This window comes from Limulus polyphemus, unplaced genomic scaffold, assembly GCF_000517525.1.
Source record: "Limulus polyphemus unplaced genomic scaffold, Limulus_polyphemus-2.1.2 Scaffold48, whole genome shotgun sequence".
Lineage (NCBI taxonomy): Eukaryota > Metazoa > Arthropoda > Merostomata > Xiphosura > Limulidae > Limulus > Limulus polyphemus.
Genome location: NW_013665658.1, coordinates 738509 through 759685, shown reverse-complemented (window position 1 = coordinate 759685; position 21177 = coordinate 738509). Strand labels below are relative to the sequence as shown.

Here is a 21177-nt window from a genome sequence, read left to right as displayed (position 1 = left end):
AAGTATAAAATGAAATGTATTAACTACATAATTGAAAACAAAGTGTGATTTCTTAAATTAGAGTCTCCACTGATTAAATTAAGAAACGATTTGAGTTTGAAATTGGATCGATATTTTTACTTGTATAATAAATTGCATGGACTTGGCTCTAGGCTAGGTTATCCCACACTATGTCTTTGCTTTAGGTTTATTTATCAATTTATTTAAATCATACCAACATTCACTACACTTACAAGGTTTCACGGCCTCCTTTCATCCCCGTCATTAAAATCGTAATGAGCAGATATTAAACGGACCATTCTAGCTTTTACATAGGTTAGATAACGTGACGTATAGTATAATAATAATCTATAATACTTTTATTATTATCGTACCTTTACGACTTTTTTATGTTTCTGGGAAATAAAAATATGTTGAAAATATTTTTTGCCTGTTCTTCTATGCTAAAATAGGTTCAACATACACACACTGACATAATCATCTAGAATATATCAACCTAACAACTTGAAAAAAGCCGGGTACTTTCGCTAGTGTTAAATAAAACTAAAGATGAAATCAGTCTAGCGGATAAAATGCGTATTTATAAAATTGAATGCAAATGTGGTGGTGTATATAATGGTCAAACTAGAAAAGTTTTTATAAAATTAGGGTAAATTAACATAAGAAAAATGTTAAAAACAAAAGTGACAACCCTGCACTAGCTGAACATGAAAATGATACTGGTCATGTTATCCAGTGGAAAAAAAAAGAAACTGTTAATTTGGCACAACCGAATAATACAAAGACTAGAAATATTAGAGAAGCCATAGAAATAATAAAACACACTAAAAATAATTTAATTTTAAATAAGGATGAAGGGTTAGAAAATCAGAAAGTAAGAAGAAGTCGTGATCTTTTTTAAATACGTAAACTAGTAGTCACATGACCATGGCTTTTTGTGTTTATATATTGCAGAGCATGTAATGACGTGAATGACTTTGAATCATGCAGAATGCATTTTTATGACCGTGATTTTATTTTTTAAATAATATTTAATTACGTATTACACAACGTTGACCGTTTGAGTATTTGAATAGATTTAGGATAAAATATAGAATCGTTTACTATTTAATCACAAATACTACTTAATTCTGCAGTTTAATGTATGTGCATATTCGAAAATATTAGCATTCAGTATAAAAGGTTGAGCTGTACGAACACTTTCCATCTGAGGGAATCGAACCCCAGATTCTAGCGCTGTAAGTCCGTATAATTGCTGGTGACCCACTGGGAGGCTGTTCAGTTATATTTATGAATTTTTTAAATAACATTATGGTGTTACATAATTACCCAGAAAAAATATCAAATAACATTATGGTGTTACATAATTACCCAGAAAAAATATCAACTAACATTATGGTGTTACATAATTACCCAGAAAAAATATCAAATAACATTATGGTGTTACATAATTACCCAGAAAAAATATCAACTAACATTATGGTGTTACTTAATTACCCAGAGAAAATATCAAAGAACATTTCGAACTTCCCACAATTAGATCGTACAATTTAATGTCATATTAAAAATTATGATTTACAAAATTCGCGTGCCCCCCAGTGGCACAGCGGCATGTCTGCGGACTTACAACGCTAGGGACCGGGTTTCGATACCCGTGGTGGGCAGAGCACAGATAGCCCTTGTGTAGCTTTGTGCATAATTAAAAACAAACAAACAAAATTCGCATACTACATGACTATTATTTAAGTTTAGATGTATAATATACGCATGCTGCAGGTGAGAATTAAGATAAAATCATGCGCATATGACTTGGTGATTATTTACCCTTGTTAGATGTGCAACATGCACATGCTACCCGGCTGATTGCTCATATTAAGTTTGTTAAGATGTATGAATAATCTTAGAATATATAATATACAGTTTAACGTCCAGGTCAAGCTTAAAGTGCACGAACACGCTGATTTCACTTGGTTTATTGTTCGGTTAAGACTTAACAAATAATACACGAACATCCCTCGATTATGAGGTTTACTGTTTAGCTTATGAGTCAGTAAATTCAGGTGTTTCTCTTTGTTTTATATAGAATCAAGGAAGAGTTACAATATTTTGGGCAGACTAGACTTAGGATATCTTTATAATAGTAGGCCTAATCGTAAAGGCAGTTTTTTGGCAAATCAAAGCTCTATTATACGAAAGGATTACAGTTTTGTTCTGAAAAATTAAGATATATTATTTCCTTGAGTAGCAGCAATTACAAGAGAACGATTCGTAGGAGGGGGCGGCCCCCGATTGGACAGCGTTAAGTCTACCGGCTTACATGATAAAATCTGAGGTTTGATTCCCCACGGTAGACACAGCAGATAGCTCCATGCGGCTTTTCACTAAGAAACAAACAAACAATCGTAAGGGCGATATATCGTGACGGTGAATTCCACTATTCGTTGATAAAAAAGTATCCCAAATGTTGTCAGTGGGTGGTGTTAGCTTGCTGCATTCCCTCTTATCACTTCTAAATTAGGGACGGATAGTGCAGATATCCCTCGTGTAGCTTTGTTCGAAATTCAAAACAAATCAAGTACAACGCAAGAGATTCATTCCTTAAAATACAAATCAATGCATTGAAAAATAAATATGAAATGAAATAAAAATCCTAAAGCAAGACAGATGGGACACTTTCTGCGCAAAATTAGATGGTTATAGAGATCCCAAATTATTCTGAAAAAAAAAACACTTAAAACGATACACAAACAGCCATGACAAACAAAACATATTCCACACTAATTTACAACAACAACAACACACCATATACGAACGCACAGAAAGGACAGGTTAAAAACACACGACGATCCAGGCATGAGCCAATATCACTTCAATAAAGTAAATGAACATACTGCACAAAATCAAATACTATACATACCCACCTTCCCAGTGTACATACACAACAATCTAAACATACGAGAACACCAAGACAACGAAACTGATTACATCACCCAAACACAAGTCATCACAGCAATTAAACAAATTGAAAACAAAGCTCCAGGAGACGATTGTATATAGGCCACACTACTCAAAAAAGACACTCAGGTATTGTTTGACTACCTAACTGCACTTTTTATCCTATCCCTTAAAATAGGGTACATTCCAGTCTCTTGGAAGTATGAAAATATTCTCATGTTCCTTAAAGAAGGGAAACCAGCGAACAAATCAGAAAACGACTGATATATCAGCCTGACCAGCTGTGTAGGAAAAACCTTAGAACGAATAATAAGTAACAGACTAAGTACATTTCTGTAAAATAACTTAAAAAATACCTGAGGAACAAAACGACTTCAGAAAGTCTTGGCAAACGACCGACTATTTAGTCAGATTAACAGAAACAATCACTGACAGTTTTAATAGACATGAATGCACTGTCACATGTTTTCTCGATATAGAGAAATTATTCGACACTGTATTGCACAATGGTCTCAGGTTCCGAATGTATTAAATGGACCTACTGCATTGAGTTATTCGCTAGCGATCTAACTTTTTGGACAATAGAACATGTAGAAGTAACGTGGGGGGCACCTACTCTGAGTACAATACTACAGAAGCAGGTGTTCTCCAGGGATGGATGCTTAGCTCCATTCTATTCATCATGTATGTATGTAAGCGATATGCCATTCACAGACGCAAATTTCTGCCTCAGTTCGCAATCTGCAGATGACGTGGCAATTTGAAAAAGGCCGCCTAACACTGTCCATAGCAGCCACAAATCTACAACCCGTATTAAATCAAATAGTAGAATATTGCCAAAATCATATAATTAAAATCAGCGTCTCTAAAACACAGTTTTATTTTCGAATAGAACAAAAGTGCTAAGATGAAGGTGTCTATGAATGATACTCTCCTCCAAACTGCCACGTCAGATAAATTCCTAGGTAACATATGACTCTAAATTAAATTGGAAAACCCATATTAACCATGTCCGAACCAAAATATGGAGATGCGCTTATAATGTCAAGAGCCTGTCAGGTAACAACTCAGGAACTTCACCACAAAACATTATTAAAATATACAAACAATACATATGACCAGTAATCGAATATGCAGCATGGATAAACATTTCACCAACCCTAATCAAAAGACAATTACAACCAATAAAACACTCGATATTCACTGCAGCATATAAAGTACCAAGAACTACAAGCTCACATTTCCTATACAAATATGCAAATATATAGACAATAAACGACAGGTTCTTACATTGCTCAAATAATTATTTCACGAAAAATCTGAATAAGAACGAATTACTGACGTTACTGTATCATACATGATGAAAATATGCTTAATTACCTCTCTCCAGTTAATGTGTACTTCAAGAGTAGCAACAAGCCACTTAATGGTAAACTTTAAATAAAAATATTATTTAACTAATTTATAATAAAAGTATTAATTATGGTATCTATGTTTAAGGTTCTTGTCATGAATTAGTAAATTAATGTGTTGCTATATACGGAACTGTTTGTCATATGTAGGACTACACTCACCAAGCTAAGAAAAGTATATTCCGATATAAAATGCTACACGTCGTATATGAATGGACACGACTTTGAAGAGGATTGTTGTAACTAAAGACTGTAAACGGTGCACAACCCTCACGTGTAATTTGTTTGGTATTTAGCAGACACGATGGTGTACTCTATGTGTTACAACAACTTTGCTGGAGAGGTCTTCGAAGCACCTGACCCCCCAGGTCATCGACGAGTGACCTGAATAGTTACGCGACCATTCGATTGCAGCTACAAACTTGCAGCCTGTTATAAATCAAATAGTCTAATATTGTCAAAAGCATGGAATAAATATAAATGTTCTATAAAGGAACCTAGTCCTATTTTCAAAATCCATTAAAACATTTAGAAATCCTCTTGAAATGTATTTGAATGGAGCTCTTCTAACTGTGGTCACATCGTCAAAAGTTCTTGGAATAACTTATGATTCAAGATTAATTTGGAAAAATTATATCACTTAAATTAGGAACAAAGTATGGCAACGAGGCAAAAAAAACAGGAGCCACACCAGAAAATATAATCAAAATTTATAAACAAACACAGGAGCCACACTAGAAACTATAATCAAAATTTATAAACAAACACAGGAGCCACAGTAGAAATTATAATCAAAATTTATAAACAAACACAGGAGCCACACTAGAAACTATAATCAAAATTTATAAACAAACACAGGAGCCACAGTAGAAATTATAATCAAAATTTATAAACAAACACAGGAGCCACAGTAGAAATTATAATCAAAATTTATAAACAAACACAGGAGCCACACTAGAAACTATAATCAAAATTTATAAACAAACACAGGAGCCATCACACATTAAGAAATTACAGATTATACAAAATATAGTAATCACCATAGCCTACAGAGTACCAAAATAAACTAATATTAATTTTATGCATAAATACGCAAACATTAAACCCATCAAAAATAGACTCGTATATTGCTCGTTCCTATACTTTAATAAAAATCTATATAAAAACGACACACTAACCGCAATAGATCGCTATATCATACATGGAGATGATAGTCCGAAGTATTTCTTTCCACTCAACTTTTACGATAAGAAAAAGTCCACCTGTATTAACCCTTAAATATCGCATAGAATTAGGTATCACCAGTGTATTTAAAAGGGTATTATATGTGAAATACGCGATAAATAATTATTTCAAGTCAAAAAAGTGACTTTTTATTACGGAACTGTTTGTTAGTGTATACGTCCAAATGAAAAGAAATATTTAATGTGTAACTGTTTGTGAGTTTATATGACCAAATGAAGTGAAATATTTAATATGGGATTGTTTGTGAGTTTATATGACCAAATGAAGAGAAATATTTAATATGGAACTGTTTGTGAGTTTATACGACCAAATGAAGAGAAATATTTAATATGGAACTGTTTGTGAGTTTATATGACCAAATGAAGAGAAATATTTAATATGGAACTGTTTGTGAGTGTATACTATGAAATGAAGAGAAATAGTGAAATTCCACTAAATGCTATAAACATTATATTCGTAGACATGGTCCTGAAGAGGAAGTAGGATCAATGTTTTAACTTAATGTATTTACATTAGTGTTGAAGCCCTGATTTCGTGAATAACTCTATAGCATTTTGACAGTTTGATATACATAGTAAAGGAGAGGCGAAGAGAAATCTGAATTGAACCTGACCCTCCTAGGTCGCGCATAACGACGAAAATACCGATCCAGACAAGACGCGGAGTAATCTGAATCCTTGTGTTGTCAGACAGACTTCTAAATAAATCAATAGATTAGTTCTGCAAAAATCTTAAAACACATCATTAAAACCCTCAAAAACTTTACCATACGTTATAAAAATAGACCTAAGTACCTCTTACCACTAAGTCTAGTAAACCCTTTATGTAACCTATGGTCACCGGTAGCTAGATACGGTGTTAATTTTATTTTAAGAGGGTTTTTATATGTAAAAATAAGATTAGTGCTGTATGTTGTTGTTTTTCTACATCGGTATTTATAGAACTGTTTGTGTGAACACAAATTTACGCTGACAACGAAAGAAAAAAGCGAAGTATCTATCAGAAAGCAAGAAAAATCTACGTAGTACATTCATTGACATGGCCTTAAAAGGGCCACTCGTGTTTGTAAACGACCAACTGTAGGCGCATGCAGTGGCTGCATGATATGATAATGGTTTTTCTTAGCTACCGGGCCAAATTATCCCGGAGAATAAATGTGGGCTTCATCCACTACAATCAAGAATTGAACCAAAAGTCTGGTTTGATAGTTTTCACGTCTAACACCACGTGGCGTACCAATGACGAAATCAACAGTCACGCTCTTTCTTACTCGTTACATCAAGTCGATAGATAGTTCGTAAACCACGAGTGAAGGTGAAATTTCAATCCTAATACCGTTAGTTTATATTTAGTTCTTCACTAACAAGATAGAGTAGTACATACTAATGAAGTTAATAAAATGCCATATTCAAGAATGTATTCTAAATTTTAAACCAGGAATATTGACTCTGTAACATCAGAAACAATTCTCGAAAACCACTGTTTTGGTAAACTTATTTTATAGAACTACCAACGTCAGTTAACAGTTACTTTTGTTGTGCAAACTTAGTTTTACCAAATATAATTATAGGTGGTACAATACCATTGTTTTAATAAAAAATAAACGCTAAACACACTTTAGTTGCCCTCCTTTAAGTTTCCATTATAACTAACGACAACAACTTACATGAATATTTCGATTAAAGATAATCTGAGTATTTATTTACTGTAAATATGGGGACATGCATACTAGATCGTAGGCTACTTTGTACTTCTTTGCTTTAAATAAGGTGACATATAAAATGGATTGTAGGTTTTCTTATATTATTTTAGATAAACTAAGAAGGCATACGTACTAGGTCGCACACTACAGTAAATAGTTTGTATTTTTTTACTGTGAATATGAGCGCATACGTAGTAGGTTATGGGCTATTCTGTATTACTCTTCTTTAAATAAAGGGACAAATATACTAAGTCGTAGGCTAGTTTGTATTTCTTTATTGTAAATAAGGATGCATAAATTCTACATAAATGGGCCAAAATGTTTGTGTACTGTTCTATATTGATGTTATTGTCTACATGCATGGAATAGTTATTGAGCAAATGTCTGAGTATTAACAGAGAAGGTAGCGTATGATCAGAGAAACATGTACGAGTTGTTATTCTGGTCTGTTTAAGTTGTTTTGAGCATTTGTTCGTCAAACACACATTCACACATGTTTTGTATTAAAGGGGGTGTTTTTGTTATAATTTTTTCGAAACCAAACAACGCTTGTCCAGATAATATATCTGTACTTGGTATAGAGTCATGCCTCGTTACGTACCAGAAGTTATAGGGCGTCAAATTGTTCGACTATCCAGAAATGTTATGAAGCAAACGGTCATTGCCAGAGTAGTAGGGTACCCCCAGTGCACTGTATCCAAAATCCTGAAACGTCATCGGATTACAGGAAACATATTTTCAGGAAGGTCTACTGGTAAAGGCCGAAAAACTACTGCCCGATATGATCGTATTTTGATCAAGTCAAAGGTCGAAATAAAGCTTGCAACACCTTACGACAGGAATGGCATGAGCAGATTCATTCCAGGGTATACAGAAAAACAGTGAATAGGAGACTGACCCAACAAGATTATTTTACAAAAAGGGCTATCTGCAAACCAATATTAGCCAGAATTCATTGCTATCACTATGTTACTTGGACAAGACAGCATGCCAGCTTACAGTTGAGACACTGGCAACTTATCACCTTTTCATATGAGTCCTGTTTCCGGTTTGTTAAAGCTGATTGTAGGATTCGTGTTTGTCGTTTACTTGGAGAACATATGAGGGAAGACTGCCTTTCCCACAGGGAACACACAGGGGGTGGTACAGTACATGTTTGGGCAGTTATTCATCATGGTGGGAAAACTGTCCTTCATATTCACCAGGGAACCGTTAATGTCGCCTCCTACAGGCATCACATGGAGATGATATTTCTGCCATAAGCTTGGGCAACGTTTGATAATAATTTTGTGTTTCAGGATGGGAATGCCACTTCCCACAGTGCGCGTATTGTACAGGGTTATCTCGAACAGGAAAACGTTACAAGATTGTCAGGACCAGCAAAGTTCCAGATGGTAACACCACTGAGAACTGTTGGATAGAACTGAGACGAAAAATTTCTAACAACGACTCTAAACCAGCTACTGTAGCTGATTTGCGGGACCTTCTAGTGACAAATTGGGATGACTTCAAATTCGATGACGAGGAACCCACTTTGAGACTAATAATGCTTGGAGACGGCTTGAATGGGTAATGAAGAAAATCTTTAATATTAGCTTAACATAACAGCAAATGTACAACGTTTCGACAAGCCGTCTCCAAATTGGGATGACATCACAGTGGATTACATCAATAACCTCATCAGCAGCATGCTACGTCGCCTTGCGGAGATTATTAGAGTGCCAGGAGGACCAACCAAATACTGAATGTTTAATATGAACTGATATAATAATTTCATGTTATATTTTGTCATTATATATGTTTTGGTAAGGTTTTGTTGTGATAAGTAAAATGCTGAATTACACATTTTTCTACAGGTGTCTGATAAAATTGTTTGCTATTCCAATATATCGTTCATGATATCCATAGAACCTGTCTAATTATACAAATTCCATATGTAGATGTTTAATATAACATGCATTGCTCAGTTTGACAGTGCTAAGTGTACTTCTATTCTATCTTAATAATAATGATCTTATTTGTTACAAAATTTAAGCTAAGACTGTCGGTTGTAGGGTAGTCTTTATTTCTTTACATAAACAAGGGGACATGCATACTAGGTCGTAAGCTAGTTCGTTTTCCTTTACTGTAAATAAGGGGACATAGATGATCGTAGGCTAGTTTATATTTCTTTACTTGAAATATGAAGACACACATGTTAGGTCGTAAGCTAGTTTGTAGTTCTTTAAAGTAAACAAGGGGACGTACATACTAGGTTGTAAGCTAGTTTGTATCTCGTCATTCATCTGAAACCAGTTAATAGTTTAAAACATTATTGTGCTACTCCTCTTTTTCCCTCGATATCACTGGTTTAAAATCTCCCCTTTTCTCACGTTGTTTATCCTACGTATTAATCGGCTTGACATAAAAGTCGAGGCTGTCTGTTTTTGTGATACAGTGAAAATGATTTTCATATACTGTATACTAAAATATTAATCTTTCTAAATTGATATTTTTAAGTCTAAGATATGTAAAACTAAGAAGTAGTTTTAAAATATTGATTTGCAAGTAATTTTGAATGTAACGAACGATGAAACTGCGTAAATATATCTCCAGCTTTCTATATAATAACCTGGCCCCCCAGTGGCACAGCGGTATGTCTGCGGACTTGCAACGTTAGAAACCGGGTTTCGATACCCGTGCTGGGCAGAGCACAGATAGCCCATTGTGTAGCTTTGTGCTTAACTTGAAACATTTTAAAACAACTTTATATATGCCTGGGTTTAAGGGTTTTGAAACATTATAAACGCCTAGCTTTCCAGTTCCAGAGAATAACAAAATTATGTTTTCGGTCTAATGCCTTAGATATACAAAACGAACAGTATTAAACCGCCATGTTATACAAAGGAAACAAGGTTTGAAACCCGCCTGGAAAATTATTTTAATGCATGCTCTGGAGACAGTTTACATTAATACAAACTAAGAATTTATTGTTCATTAATAATATATATATCTGGAGACAGTTTACATTAATAAGAATTTATTGTTCATTAATAATATATATATCTGGAGACAGTTTACATTAATACGAACTAAGAATTTATTGTTCATTAATAATGTATATCTGGAGACAGTTTACATTAATACGAACTAAGAATTTATTGTTCATTAATAATATATATATCTGGAGACAGTTTACATTAATACGAAGTAAGAATTTATTGTTCATTAATAATATATATCTGGATACAGTTTACATTAATACGAACTAAGACTTTATTGTTCATTAATAATATATATCTTATACAGATTCCCTCCCTCCCATCAATTCATACCGAGTCTGTTTGTTTGTTTTGTTTGTTTTTGAATTTCGCGCAAAGCTACACGAGGGCTATCTGCGCTAGCCGTCCCTAATTTAGCAGTGAAAGACTAGAGGGAAGGCAGCTAGTCATCACCACCCACCGCCAACTCTTGGGCTACTCTTTTACCAACGAATAGTGGGATTGACCTTCACATTATAACGCCCCCACGGCTGAAAGGGCGAGCATGTATGGTGGGACGGGGATTCGAACCCGCGACCCTCAGATTGCGAGTCGAGCGCCTTATCCACCTGGCCATGCCGGGCCATACCGAGTCTGCAAGACTGGGTTGTGCGTACATTGACTTTGACATGTAGTGATGTAAAGCAAGCAATTTTCTTGCATTTAACTATATTCCAGAAAGTTTTCATTCTCAAGGCACGTATAAAAACTCAGAATTACAGAGGAGGTGTGAAGAAGAGTATATATTTTCGTATCCTTCATAACATTATCGAAAATGATGAAACACTCTCAGTGTTAATTAGCCCTATCCAGGCCAGTGAGCACCTTTCAGTTATCCAGCGCAGACCTGTATGTCAGATTATAAGATGTAAGTACCAAGTGTAATTCTAATTATATTTCAGTAATTTTCTATTAATATAACGAATTAATAAAAATCACCATGTTTTAACACCAACACATAAAAATAAAACCTTATATGTTATTATTTTTTGAATCATAATACACGGTGAGTTGATTTTTGTAAATAAAATCAAGCAATTGGTGGTTTTGAATGATCATTTTAGGACTAACATAAAACTCCTAAGCTGGTCAAATCTCGTGAGATATTATTGTGTTTACGGCCGTAAACATTATTTACATCCAGAGTATTCAACTGATATAACCGTGCATTCTTATTTTTATAAGTAGAAAAGTAGAAAAGTATATTTAATTAACTTCATAGTTAATAGCTTTCTCTGATTGGAGGACCAAGCGTCAATAATTATACCAATCAGCTGTTGAAACGAACATTCAATGGTCGATTTAAACTCCAAGTGTCAAGAATTACATTAATCAGCTATTGACGAAATATTCCATAGTCGACTGAAACCACAAGTGTCAATAATTACACTAATCAGATATTGAAGAAATATTCTATAGTTGACTGAAACCACAAGTGTCAATAATTACACTAATCAGATATTGAAGAAATATTCTATAGTCGACTGAAACCACAAGTGTCAAGAGTTACACTAATCAGCTATTGACAAAACATTCTATAGTCGACTGAAACCACAAGTGTCAAGAATTACACTAATCATCTGTTTAAGAAACATTATTTTGTCGACTGAAACTCCAGTCTGAACCTTTAAAAGTCACACCATCAGATATTAGTAAAAGCACACAACGAAACCCGGCTAATAGTTTGTATAGTCATCAATACCCCATCAAAGCCAAATGACGAGGACTTAATGGTCAATATCACTTACAGTAGTAAAAAAAAAGTGTCTCATTAACGAGGTACGTAGCCGGACTGGTTATCATCACGGATAGAGTCATCTAGTGAGCTTTCACGCAAATACCTATGAAGATTACCGCTAAAAAAAAAGTGAGACACGTCCTTTGGAAGCTAGTGGTTTCACTGATGATACTCTGATGAAATTTCTTACAAAGTTCCGTTCTGTGAAGTAATAATACCTCTGAATAGTTTACGTTTAGATATCTGGGATTGTTTCTAAACACGCATAAAATTGATGCGAAGTCATTGGACCGTTTTCAATCTAACCCTGAAAGCAGACTGACATTACTACCACGTTTACTCCGATACATCTAGACGGTAGTTACCAGAAATAATAAATTTGTTACTTTGATTCCGTGTAATATAAGTTGTGATATAATTGTCAAAGATTAATTAACCAGTACAAAACTAAGCAAGAGCAGCTACTACTTCCTTGAAAAAAAAATAATCTCGGTGGAAAAGTGACAGAGACCAATTTTTGATTAAAGCGGAAGAGTTAAATTAAAATTCTTTAGTATAGACGGCATGTTCACTCCAACAAATCATTGTCCCCCCCAAAAAAATGGATAAAAGAAAGAAAAGAGAGTTTCTCACTCTTTCAGTGGGAGAGAATTCCCTGGCAGATCGATCCAACATTTCGTGCGTTGTCCTAAGTAACGGAGGTGTACTTAGCTCGTCACCATCATGGTTTTTAAGGTCTGGTGAGGGGTTCGCATGGAGGTGGACACTATTGCCTGAAATAGAGTCATAGATGCAGTTTAAATAGATTGATAATTAACCCACATTACTACTTTAAACAGATACATAAATAGCCTACATTACAAATTTAAACAGATATATATTTAAAGTACATTACTATTTTAAACAGATAGATAATTAGATTATTTTATTGTTTTAAACGGATAGATAATTAGACTACATCACCAACTTAAAAGGATGGGTAATCACCCTAAATTATCAATTTAAACAGATAAATACTCACACTACATCACCAACTTAAAAGGATGGGTAATCACCCTACATTATCAATTTAAACAGATAGATACTCACACTACTTTATCAATTATAACGGATAGATAATTAAACGGCATCAACAATTTAAACGAGTAGGTGATTATGACTACGTTCTCAATTTGAATGCATATCCAAATTAATTAAGAATAACTCTAAGAGAATGAGAAAATATCTAGAAAAGCATTTTTCTCTTGAAGACCTTGTAGGGAAACCTTTATTAAATCTTGTTAAGACCAAAAAAATTATCTTCTATGTGACAAAAATGAAACAAAATCAAAGTATGAATATCAACCACTTAATTAATAACTCTTATGATATGGCTGATGCAGTTGCTAAAGAAATGCATTTTGTGGTTAATTGTTTTATTAAAAATTACGAATCGAATTATAAAACTGTTCTATATCTGTTATTAACCTTAATGGAATTGTCTGCCTAATATTTTATTATTCAAATCGCTAACATTAAACACGTTCGTTCAAGATCTTTTCCCTCAAGAAATGAATATTTTTTTGTTAAATCTGAGAAACTTTCATATTGACTAACACAATTATATAAATCTTTTGCTAGTTTGATTCTGATTAATTGTTTGTCCATCCGCATATTTAAAGGAAACTTATAAAGTAATCTAAGAGGTATTTTTTCACTCAAATAAATTCATGAAAAACTGAAATGTTTCTAGTGACGTTCCCTCTCCCATATACCACAAGAACGTTCTTTAGAAAAAGAAGGAACATAGTTGCCATCACAGATCTAAAATTAAGGTTTATTATTGATATTCCTTTAATAAAAGTATTATAAGAAGGAAAAAAAGACAATAAAGTACTTTTAAGTGTTACCAAGTTATAAAGTAAGGTATCTGAAATGTTCCGAGAATTCGAATAAAACTACAACTAACGAAGACGAATTACTCACTAGCAAGTGCAAAGACTGATTTTAAAAAAAAGAAACTACAAAGAAGCAGAGTTAAATGTGATACAGTAGTCTTTTTGATGTTCTTTAGAGTTACAGAACTTATTTTAAAGGTATTAATTTTCGCAAACAGTTTATTAATAAAAGGGAGAGTTATACTAAGTAAAAGCATGGAATCAACAATACATTAAGTACTAAGTAAAAGCATGGAATCAACAATACATTAAGTACTAAGTAAAAGCATGGAGTCAACAATACATTAAGTAAAATGAGAAATTATTTCCCTTTCAAGATGACTACTGGTAGGGAAACTGAGATGTGTAATTCACTTTTATTATCGCTAAATAATTAACTAGTGACATAGTTTGCTCTGCACATATAGTGAGCACATAAATGCGAAAATTACATTCTCTACCTCATAACCAGCATGGACTCTCTAAGGAGATGTTATGTTCGGGTTTGGGCAGTTCTCTTGCGAGCTATATTTGCTTGGTATAGCTGACCAAATAACATCCAAATTTGACATTTAGATAACATGTCTGAGAGCTTGTTGTTGTTTGATGAATTTCGCGCAAAGCTACTCGAAAGCCATCTGTGTTAGTCGTCCCTAGTTTAGAAGTGATAGACTAGAGGGAAGACAGCTAGTCAACACTACCCACTGGCAATTATTGAGCTACTCTTTACTAACGATTAGTGAGACTGATCTTCACGATACAACGCGCCTACAGCTGAAGGAAAAGCATGTTCCATGATGGGATTCGAGCCCGCGACCTGCAAATTCCAAGTCGAGTGCCCTAACCACCAGGCCAAGACAGGCCTCTGCCTGAGAGCAAGGTGCTAACACAGAAATTTTGCTTCTGATAGTTTGATTTCAGAGAAATGACAAATACAATAAACCAAGACATCTGGAGCTTAAGAAAAAAGTTTTTATAGGAATATACTAAAGATTAAAGTCGCAGGTTTTAGCTCAACATGATAACAAGCTGGAAAAAAAGAACAAAAAATCAATATCCGTACATACGTTATCAATAACTTTTGTTCGAAATTGGTCCAACAAAACAAGCAAAGTAAAATCTAACAAGGTTTATCATGGCTTAGTATGATATAAGGGAAAAACAGAAAAAGCCAGAAATATTCATCCATATATCCTAGCACCTCTATCTCGTCCCAAGTTAGCCCAAACATTGACTACTATAGCAGTATGGTAAAAAAAAAACACACAAACTCAAAGAAGCATCAATCAGTCTTCTTTATTTCATAGCACATCTATCTTGTCCGTAATTAGCCCAAACATTGACTACTATAGCAGTATGGTAAAAACAAAACAACACACACACACACACACAAAGAAGCATCAATCATTCTTTTTGGTGTCATAACACATCTATCTCGTCCCAAGTTAGCCCAAACATTGACTACTATAGCAGTATGGTAAAAACAAAACACACACACACACACACACACAAAGATGCATCAAACATTCTTTTTGGTGTTATAACACATCTATCTCGTCCCAATTTAGCCCAGACATTGACTACTATAGCAGTATGGTAAAAAACAAACACACAAAGAAGCATCAATCATTCTTTTTGGTGTCACAGCACATCTATCTCGTCCCAAGTTTGCCCAATTGACTACTATAGCAGTATGGTAAAAAAAAAACACAAAGAAGCATCAATCATTCTTTTTGGTGTCATAACACATCTATCTCGTCCCAAGTTAGCCTATACATTGACTCCTATAGCAGTATGGTAAAAAAAAAACACACAAAGAACATCAATCATTCTTTTTGGTGTCATAACACATCTATCTCGTCCCAAGTTAGCCTAGTTCTTGACTACTATATAAGAACGATAAAGACTGCCCACTTGTTCAACTAGATCTAGACTTGAGGTGTTATGTAATTTTTCTTAGGGCAGCTGGATATGACAACATATCATTTACTGTAGTTTCAAGTAAAATGAGTTGTAATCAGTACAGCTGCTTAATGATATAGAATTTATGCAATAAAGTTTTTGCGTGATTATTATTCTGGAAGTTGTCTTTATCTTCCTTCAAAGGCACCGCGGATAAGATACAGGGGTCGCATTAAGGCCGCACTTTTCAATCTGGGGTACGTGATCCCTTGGTGTCCGTAAGTATTACAGGGGGGATTCGCAACGGTAAATTTCGTGTTACATTTTGTTGTTGTTTAAAGTAACAATAAATCTTCCATCAAAGGAGAATAATGTTTTGTTTGAAATCTTAATTTACTAAGATAGGTTTGTGAACCGTAGGAGTAAAAGTGTTTGTTACCGATATTCGCGCAGAGCCTTTAGTCTTCATTAATTTTGAACTGATAGACTAGAAGAAAGACAGCATCCTAAGCCAACTATGCTACTCTAATCGAACTGTGGGATTTGAATTTCATTCTAGAAGTACATCACTGTCCCTAAGTGCGGAGTGCGTTTTTGCAGCAAAATGAGAAGAGCCATGTTCTCGGATTGACTATTCAATACCCTAACCATCTGGCCATGCCCGTCACTTGGAACACAAATATATTAATATAGTGAGACAAATGAGTTAGGTCGAGATGTTTGTGGTAAATCTGCAGATTTATAGAAACAAATTATACTAAAGCTACTTTCATTGACAGCATTTGAAGGTGAATCGTCGAACAGCACAAGGTGATCAAAATATATTTATGTAAAATATACAGTACAGTTATCTTTATCTATACATAAAGGAGTGTAATTGAAAGTTTCAACATCAATAGCACTTTATGTGCACGTTGGATTAATAACCAGATCAAGGACCTTTAGGGTTCATACATAGTAATCAGAGGGAGGACAGCCGCCTAGCATTACCGCTGCTACATTAGTTCTGTCTGACTCTTTAATCTGAATACAGGGATTGTCTATCAGTTTCAAAACGCGCCTACAACTCATAGAGGATCACGCCTCGAATTTTGGACCGTCGATCAGCAGCCCTGCACACTAACCAATACGCCAAGCTCAGCCCATTAGGGAGTGGATGATGGTAATTATTAAGACTGATGTCAAAAAAGGGAAGCATGGTGATTTTACCTTATCTCTTAAGATAAGAAATGCTAAGTTATATGAAACACCACTTTATGATTTCAGGTAACGTTTACGTACTTAAATAAAGTTTTTGTTGCTTATTTCAAAAAATTTCTAAAGTCTCTATTTATTACATTTAAAAAAAACTTATATCAGTTTTATTCAAGCAAATGACACTCATTACCCTTCCAAGTAAGCATTTTGGTTAACATTACCACTCGAGAAATCATTAAAACTCCTCTTAGACCCTAAAGTTTTCTCTTAACTGGTTCGTGTAAATGTCTCGTAACTCTAGAAGTCTAACTACCTAATTCCCTGAGGAAGTTTTGGAAGTTGGTACATTCAAAACGGAGCACAAAATTCACCAAAAAAATGTGAACATTGAATACATTACACTGATCGCAAGGTAAATAGCTTACTTAACTTTCTATGTATTTCAAGTTATTTATATTGCATTAGGGAAGCATAAGTTTATATAGCAGACGTTTAGAAATGTACAACTATCTTTACTCAATTTATTCATATAACTGAAGAGGTTGTTGTAACCATAGCAACGTCAGGTACATCTTAAAATACCTTATTATACAAAGACTGAAAAAAAAACGATATTTCATATACCAAAAAGAACAAAAGAGCTAAGATCTTACAAACATTTTCATGAAAATTCAATCTAATAATTTCTATGCTAATTTCTAAAATATACCGTATTTGCCGGTGTATAATACCATACTTTTTACACGTAAGACAATGAATGATTTTACTCCTCGTCTTATGGACAGATTTAAAGATATAGTTCTAGTAGGAATTCTCCGGTTAATAGCATATTTAACCAAAACTATGTTGTTCCCTTTACTTTTGTTTTATTTTTTGAGTAAATGTGTTACAATAACATATTTGTAATTGTATCATTTGTCTCGATTCTTCATAACTAGAAGTTATTTATCTCACATGCTAGTTACAATTAATCAAGACATCTTTGGTTCTAAATGTATTGATTTCACCATCCTACTAAAATATTGCTGAGAATATATCAAAAATGTAGTTTCTGTAACGTACACTAATTTTGTAAACATGATTTTATAGTAGATCACTATATTATAAGGTTTAGTATGTTTCTGTAATACAAAAGGAGTTCAAGTGTAATGAATACTTTATAAAGTTGTTTATTACATGTTTGTGACTTAAGTTGTGCCACATTTAGGTGTCTGTAGCGTTCGAAGAGCATAAAAATACCACACTCGTGGTTGTGTTGATTACCCCAGAGCGCAGGTTAGCACAGTTTAAAAATAACTTCAAAGAATTTCTTTTCAAAAGTAACATCTTAGTCTTACTTGACAATAGAGGTCATCTTATACACCGAACTTCAAAGAAATACGCTTAATTTGCTAAAAAAATCTAGGTTCATCTTATACACCGGCAAGTACGGTTCAAATAATTCAAGTAATACCAGACGATATATCTTATCTGATTATATTCAAATAAGATAAACATTGTGTCTATCTAAATCGATAGAATTGAAATGCTCAAGTATCAAATATGGATTTTTTATCTTTAATTGATGAGTAATATTACTGTTTGAAGTAATTTAGTCTGGATAGAGATTGGTTTATCTAAGTTAATAAAGGGCGTTAAGAGAAGGATAAGTACTACTAGACATAGGAAGAATTAAACACAAGCCAAATATATTCATAAATAATTCCACATCTAAGACGCTATTCTCCTGCCAATGTGTAGAATGAGTGTTTTGACGAATTTTGGATAATTAGAGAAACCCCTCCCTGATCACTATATGAACATGTATTGTGAGAGAGCCCTTTCACCCATCCATTTAAAACGAACGACATAGCAATTAAAGAAAAACCCCTCCCCGATCACGAGTAAAATGTAAGTATATTGTGACAGAGCCCCCACCCCACCCCATCCATTTGAAATGAACGACATAACAATTTAAGAAACCCCTCCCTGGTCACGAGTAAAACGTAAATGTATTGTGACAAAGCCCTCACCCCATCCCATCTATTTGAAATGAGCGATATAACAATTACAATAACCCCTCCCTGATCACGAGTAAAATGTAAATGTATTGTGACAGAGCTTTCCATTTAGGATGAGCAATTATTGGCTGGTATAGAATCACTCAATGATTTGTAAGCCTTTTACTAATTTTCTTTGATTAGGCTGGAACTGTCATTAAATAGAACTCTTTTTACCTTATACAGTCCTTAAGTGATAAAATTACTTAAGTCATAAAGCTGTAACAAGAAGATCTTGCTTTGTGAAACATAATGCTACGCTATTAAATTCACTATCATGAGTACTGAGTACAGAGGGCATTACGTTATAAGAATCGTCATAACCGTATTCACAGACAAAAAATCAAACTAAGGAACTAAAGTTTCTTTACTTGAAGAATGACGCTTAATAAAAGTTAAGTCTCACACATTACTGAAGTTATGAGACAAACAAACTAAATTATATGTGACTTAATGGAAATCCCCCACATACACTAAATGGAAAGTAATCCAACTCATGGACAACCATAATGTTTGACAGAATATATCAAAGCAAAGAAATTCTAAAGCAAAAGAATAAACAACTTGAAAAAATAAAAAACTTATATTAATTCAACGAATTTCGAGCATGCAACACCGGATATCGGCGTCACACTTGTTCAAATGGAATCTACTATCTCCAACTCCTTATAAATTAAAGATGGTTTAAGTTAAAAAATAAATAAAAAACTAGAAATTCATTTAACTCTAGCGATATTGAACAGTCAAAACTGGTATCTCAAAGCAACTGTAGCTAAGGGTAGCCAAAAACCCACTCGTGACTCAGAGGAAACATTAAGTCTGAAATAAAATGTAATCATGACACAGGGGCAAACTGAGTCTGAAACAAAATGTAATCATGACACAGGAGCAAACTGAGTCTGAAACACAATGTAATCATGACACAGGGGCAAACTGAGTCTGAAATACAATGTAATCATGACCCAGAGGTAACCTGAGTATGAAACACAATGTAATCATGACACAGGGGTAACCTGAGTATGAAACACAATGCAATCATGACCCAGAACTAAGTTGATTCTGAAACACGACGTAATCATGACACAGAGGTAACCTGAGTATGAAACACAATGTAATCATGACACAGGGGTAAACTGAGTCTGAAACACAATGTAATCGTGACACAGGGGTAACCTGAGTCTGAAATACAATGTAATCATAACACAGGGGTAAACTGAATCTGAAACACAAAGTAATTATGACCCAGGGACAAACTGAGTCTAAAAAATAATATAATCATGACCCAGAGGTAATATTAGTCTGAAGCACAATGTAATCATGACCCAGAGGTAACCTGAGTATGAAACACAATGTAATCATGACCCAGAGGTAACCTGAATATGAAACACAATGTAATCATGACATAGGGGTAAAATGAGTTTGAAACACAATGTAATCATGACCCAGAGGTAAGCTGAGTCTGAAACACAACGTAATCACGACCCAGAGGTAAACTGATTCTGAACTACAATGTAATTATGACCCAGATGTAACCTTTGTCTGAAACACAATATAATCATGATCCAGAGGTATTCTGAGTCTGAAATACAATGTAATCATGACCTAGAGGTAACATGAATAAGAAATCTAATTTAGCAAACCAAATAAACCCGAGAAGAATCGTTTAAAGCAATATTTCAAGTGTGAAGTGTGTTAATCACATTAAGTGGAATAGAAGGAAATTAACGTGATCAAAGGAAACTAGCTACCTAGAGACACCAGTAAAACTAACTCCACAACGCATATAGCTAACTTAATGCATCTTTCTTGCTTATAATAATTGGAATTCATTGATTCGCTTGTTGTTAGCTGTTATATGAAGAAGCATGCAAGCAAAAGATGAAATTTACTGCTTCGATTATTGTAAGAATGTATGTTTAGTCTCAGACAAACCTTATGTAACTTTTTATTCTTTTATGGCAAAACTAAATTATCCGAAATATAATCTCAGAAGAGAAGAATTCGACGTGATTATTATTATTAATATATCTAATCTCTCGGCATATTAAACA

General features: G+C 34.0%; 1 protein-coding gene across 2 annotated transcripts in view; it reads right to left on the bottom strand.

Annotated features, from left to right (window-relative positions):
* LOC106462798 (titin-like) overlaps positions 1 to 21177 on the bottom strand; it is a 55359-nt gene that overhangs the window by 3620 nt on the left and 30562 nt on the right. For both annotated transcript variants that reach the window (XM_022390403.1, XM_022390407.1), the window contains exon 9: positions 12706 to 12845. In XM_022390403.1, the coding sequence (XP_022246111.1) occupies positions 12706 to 12845 (140 nt within the window). The remainder of the gene's footprint in view (positions 1 to 12705; positions 12846 to 21177) is intronic.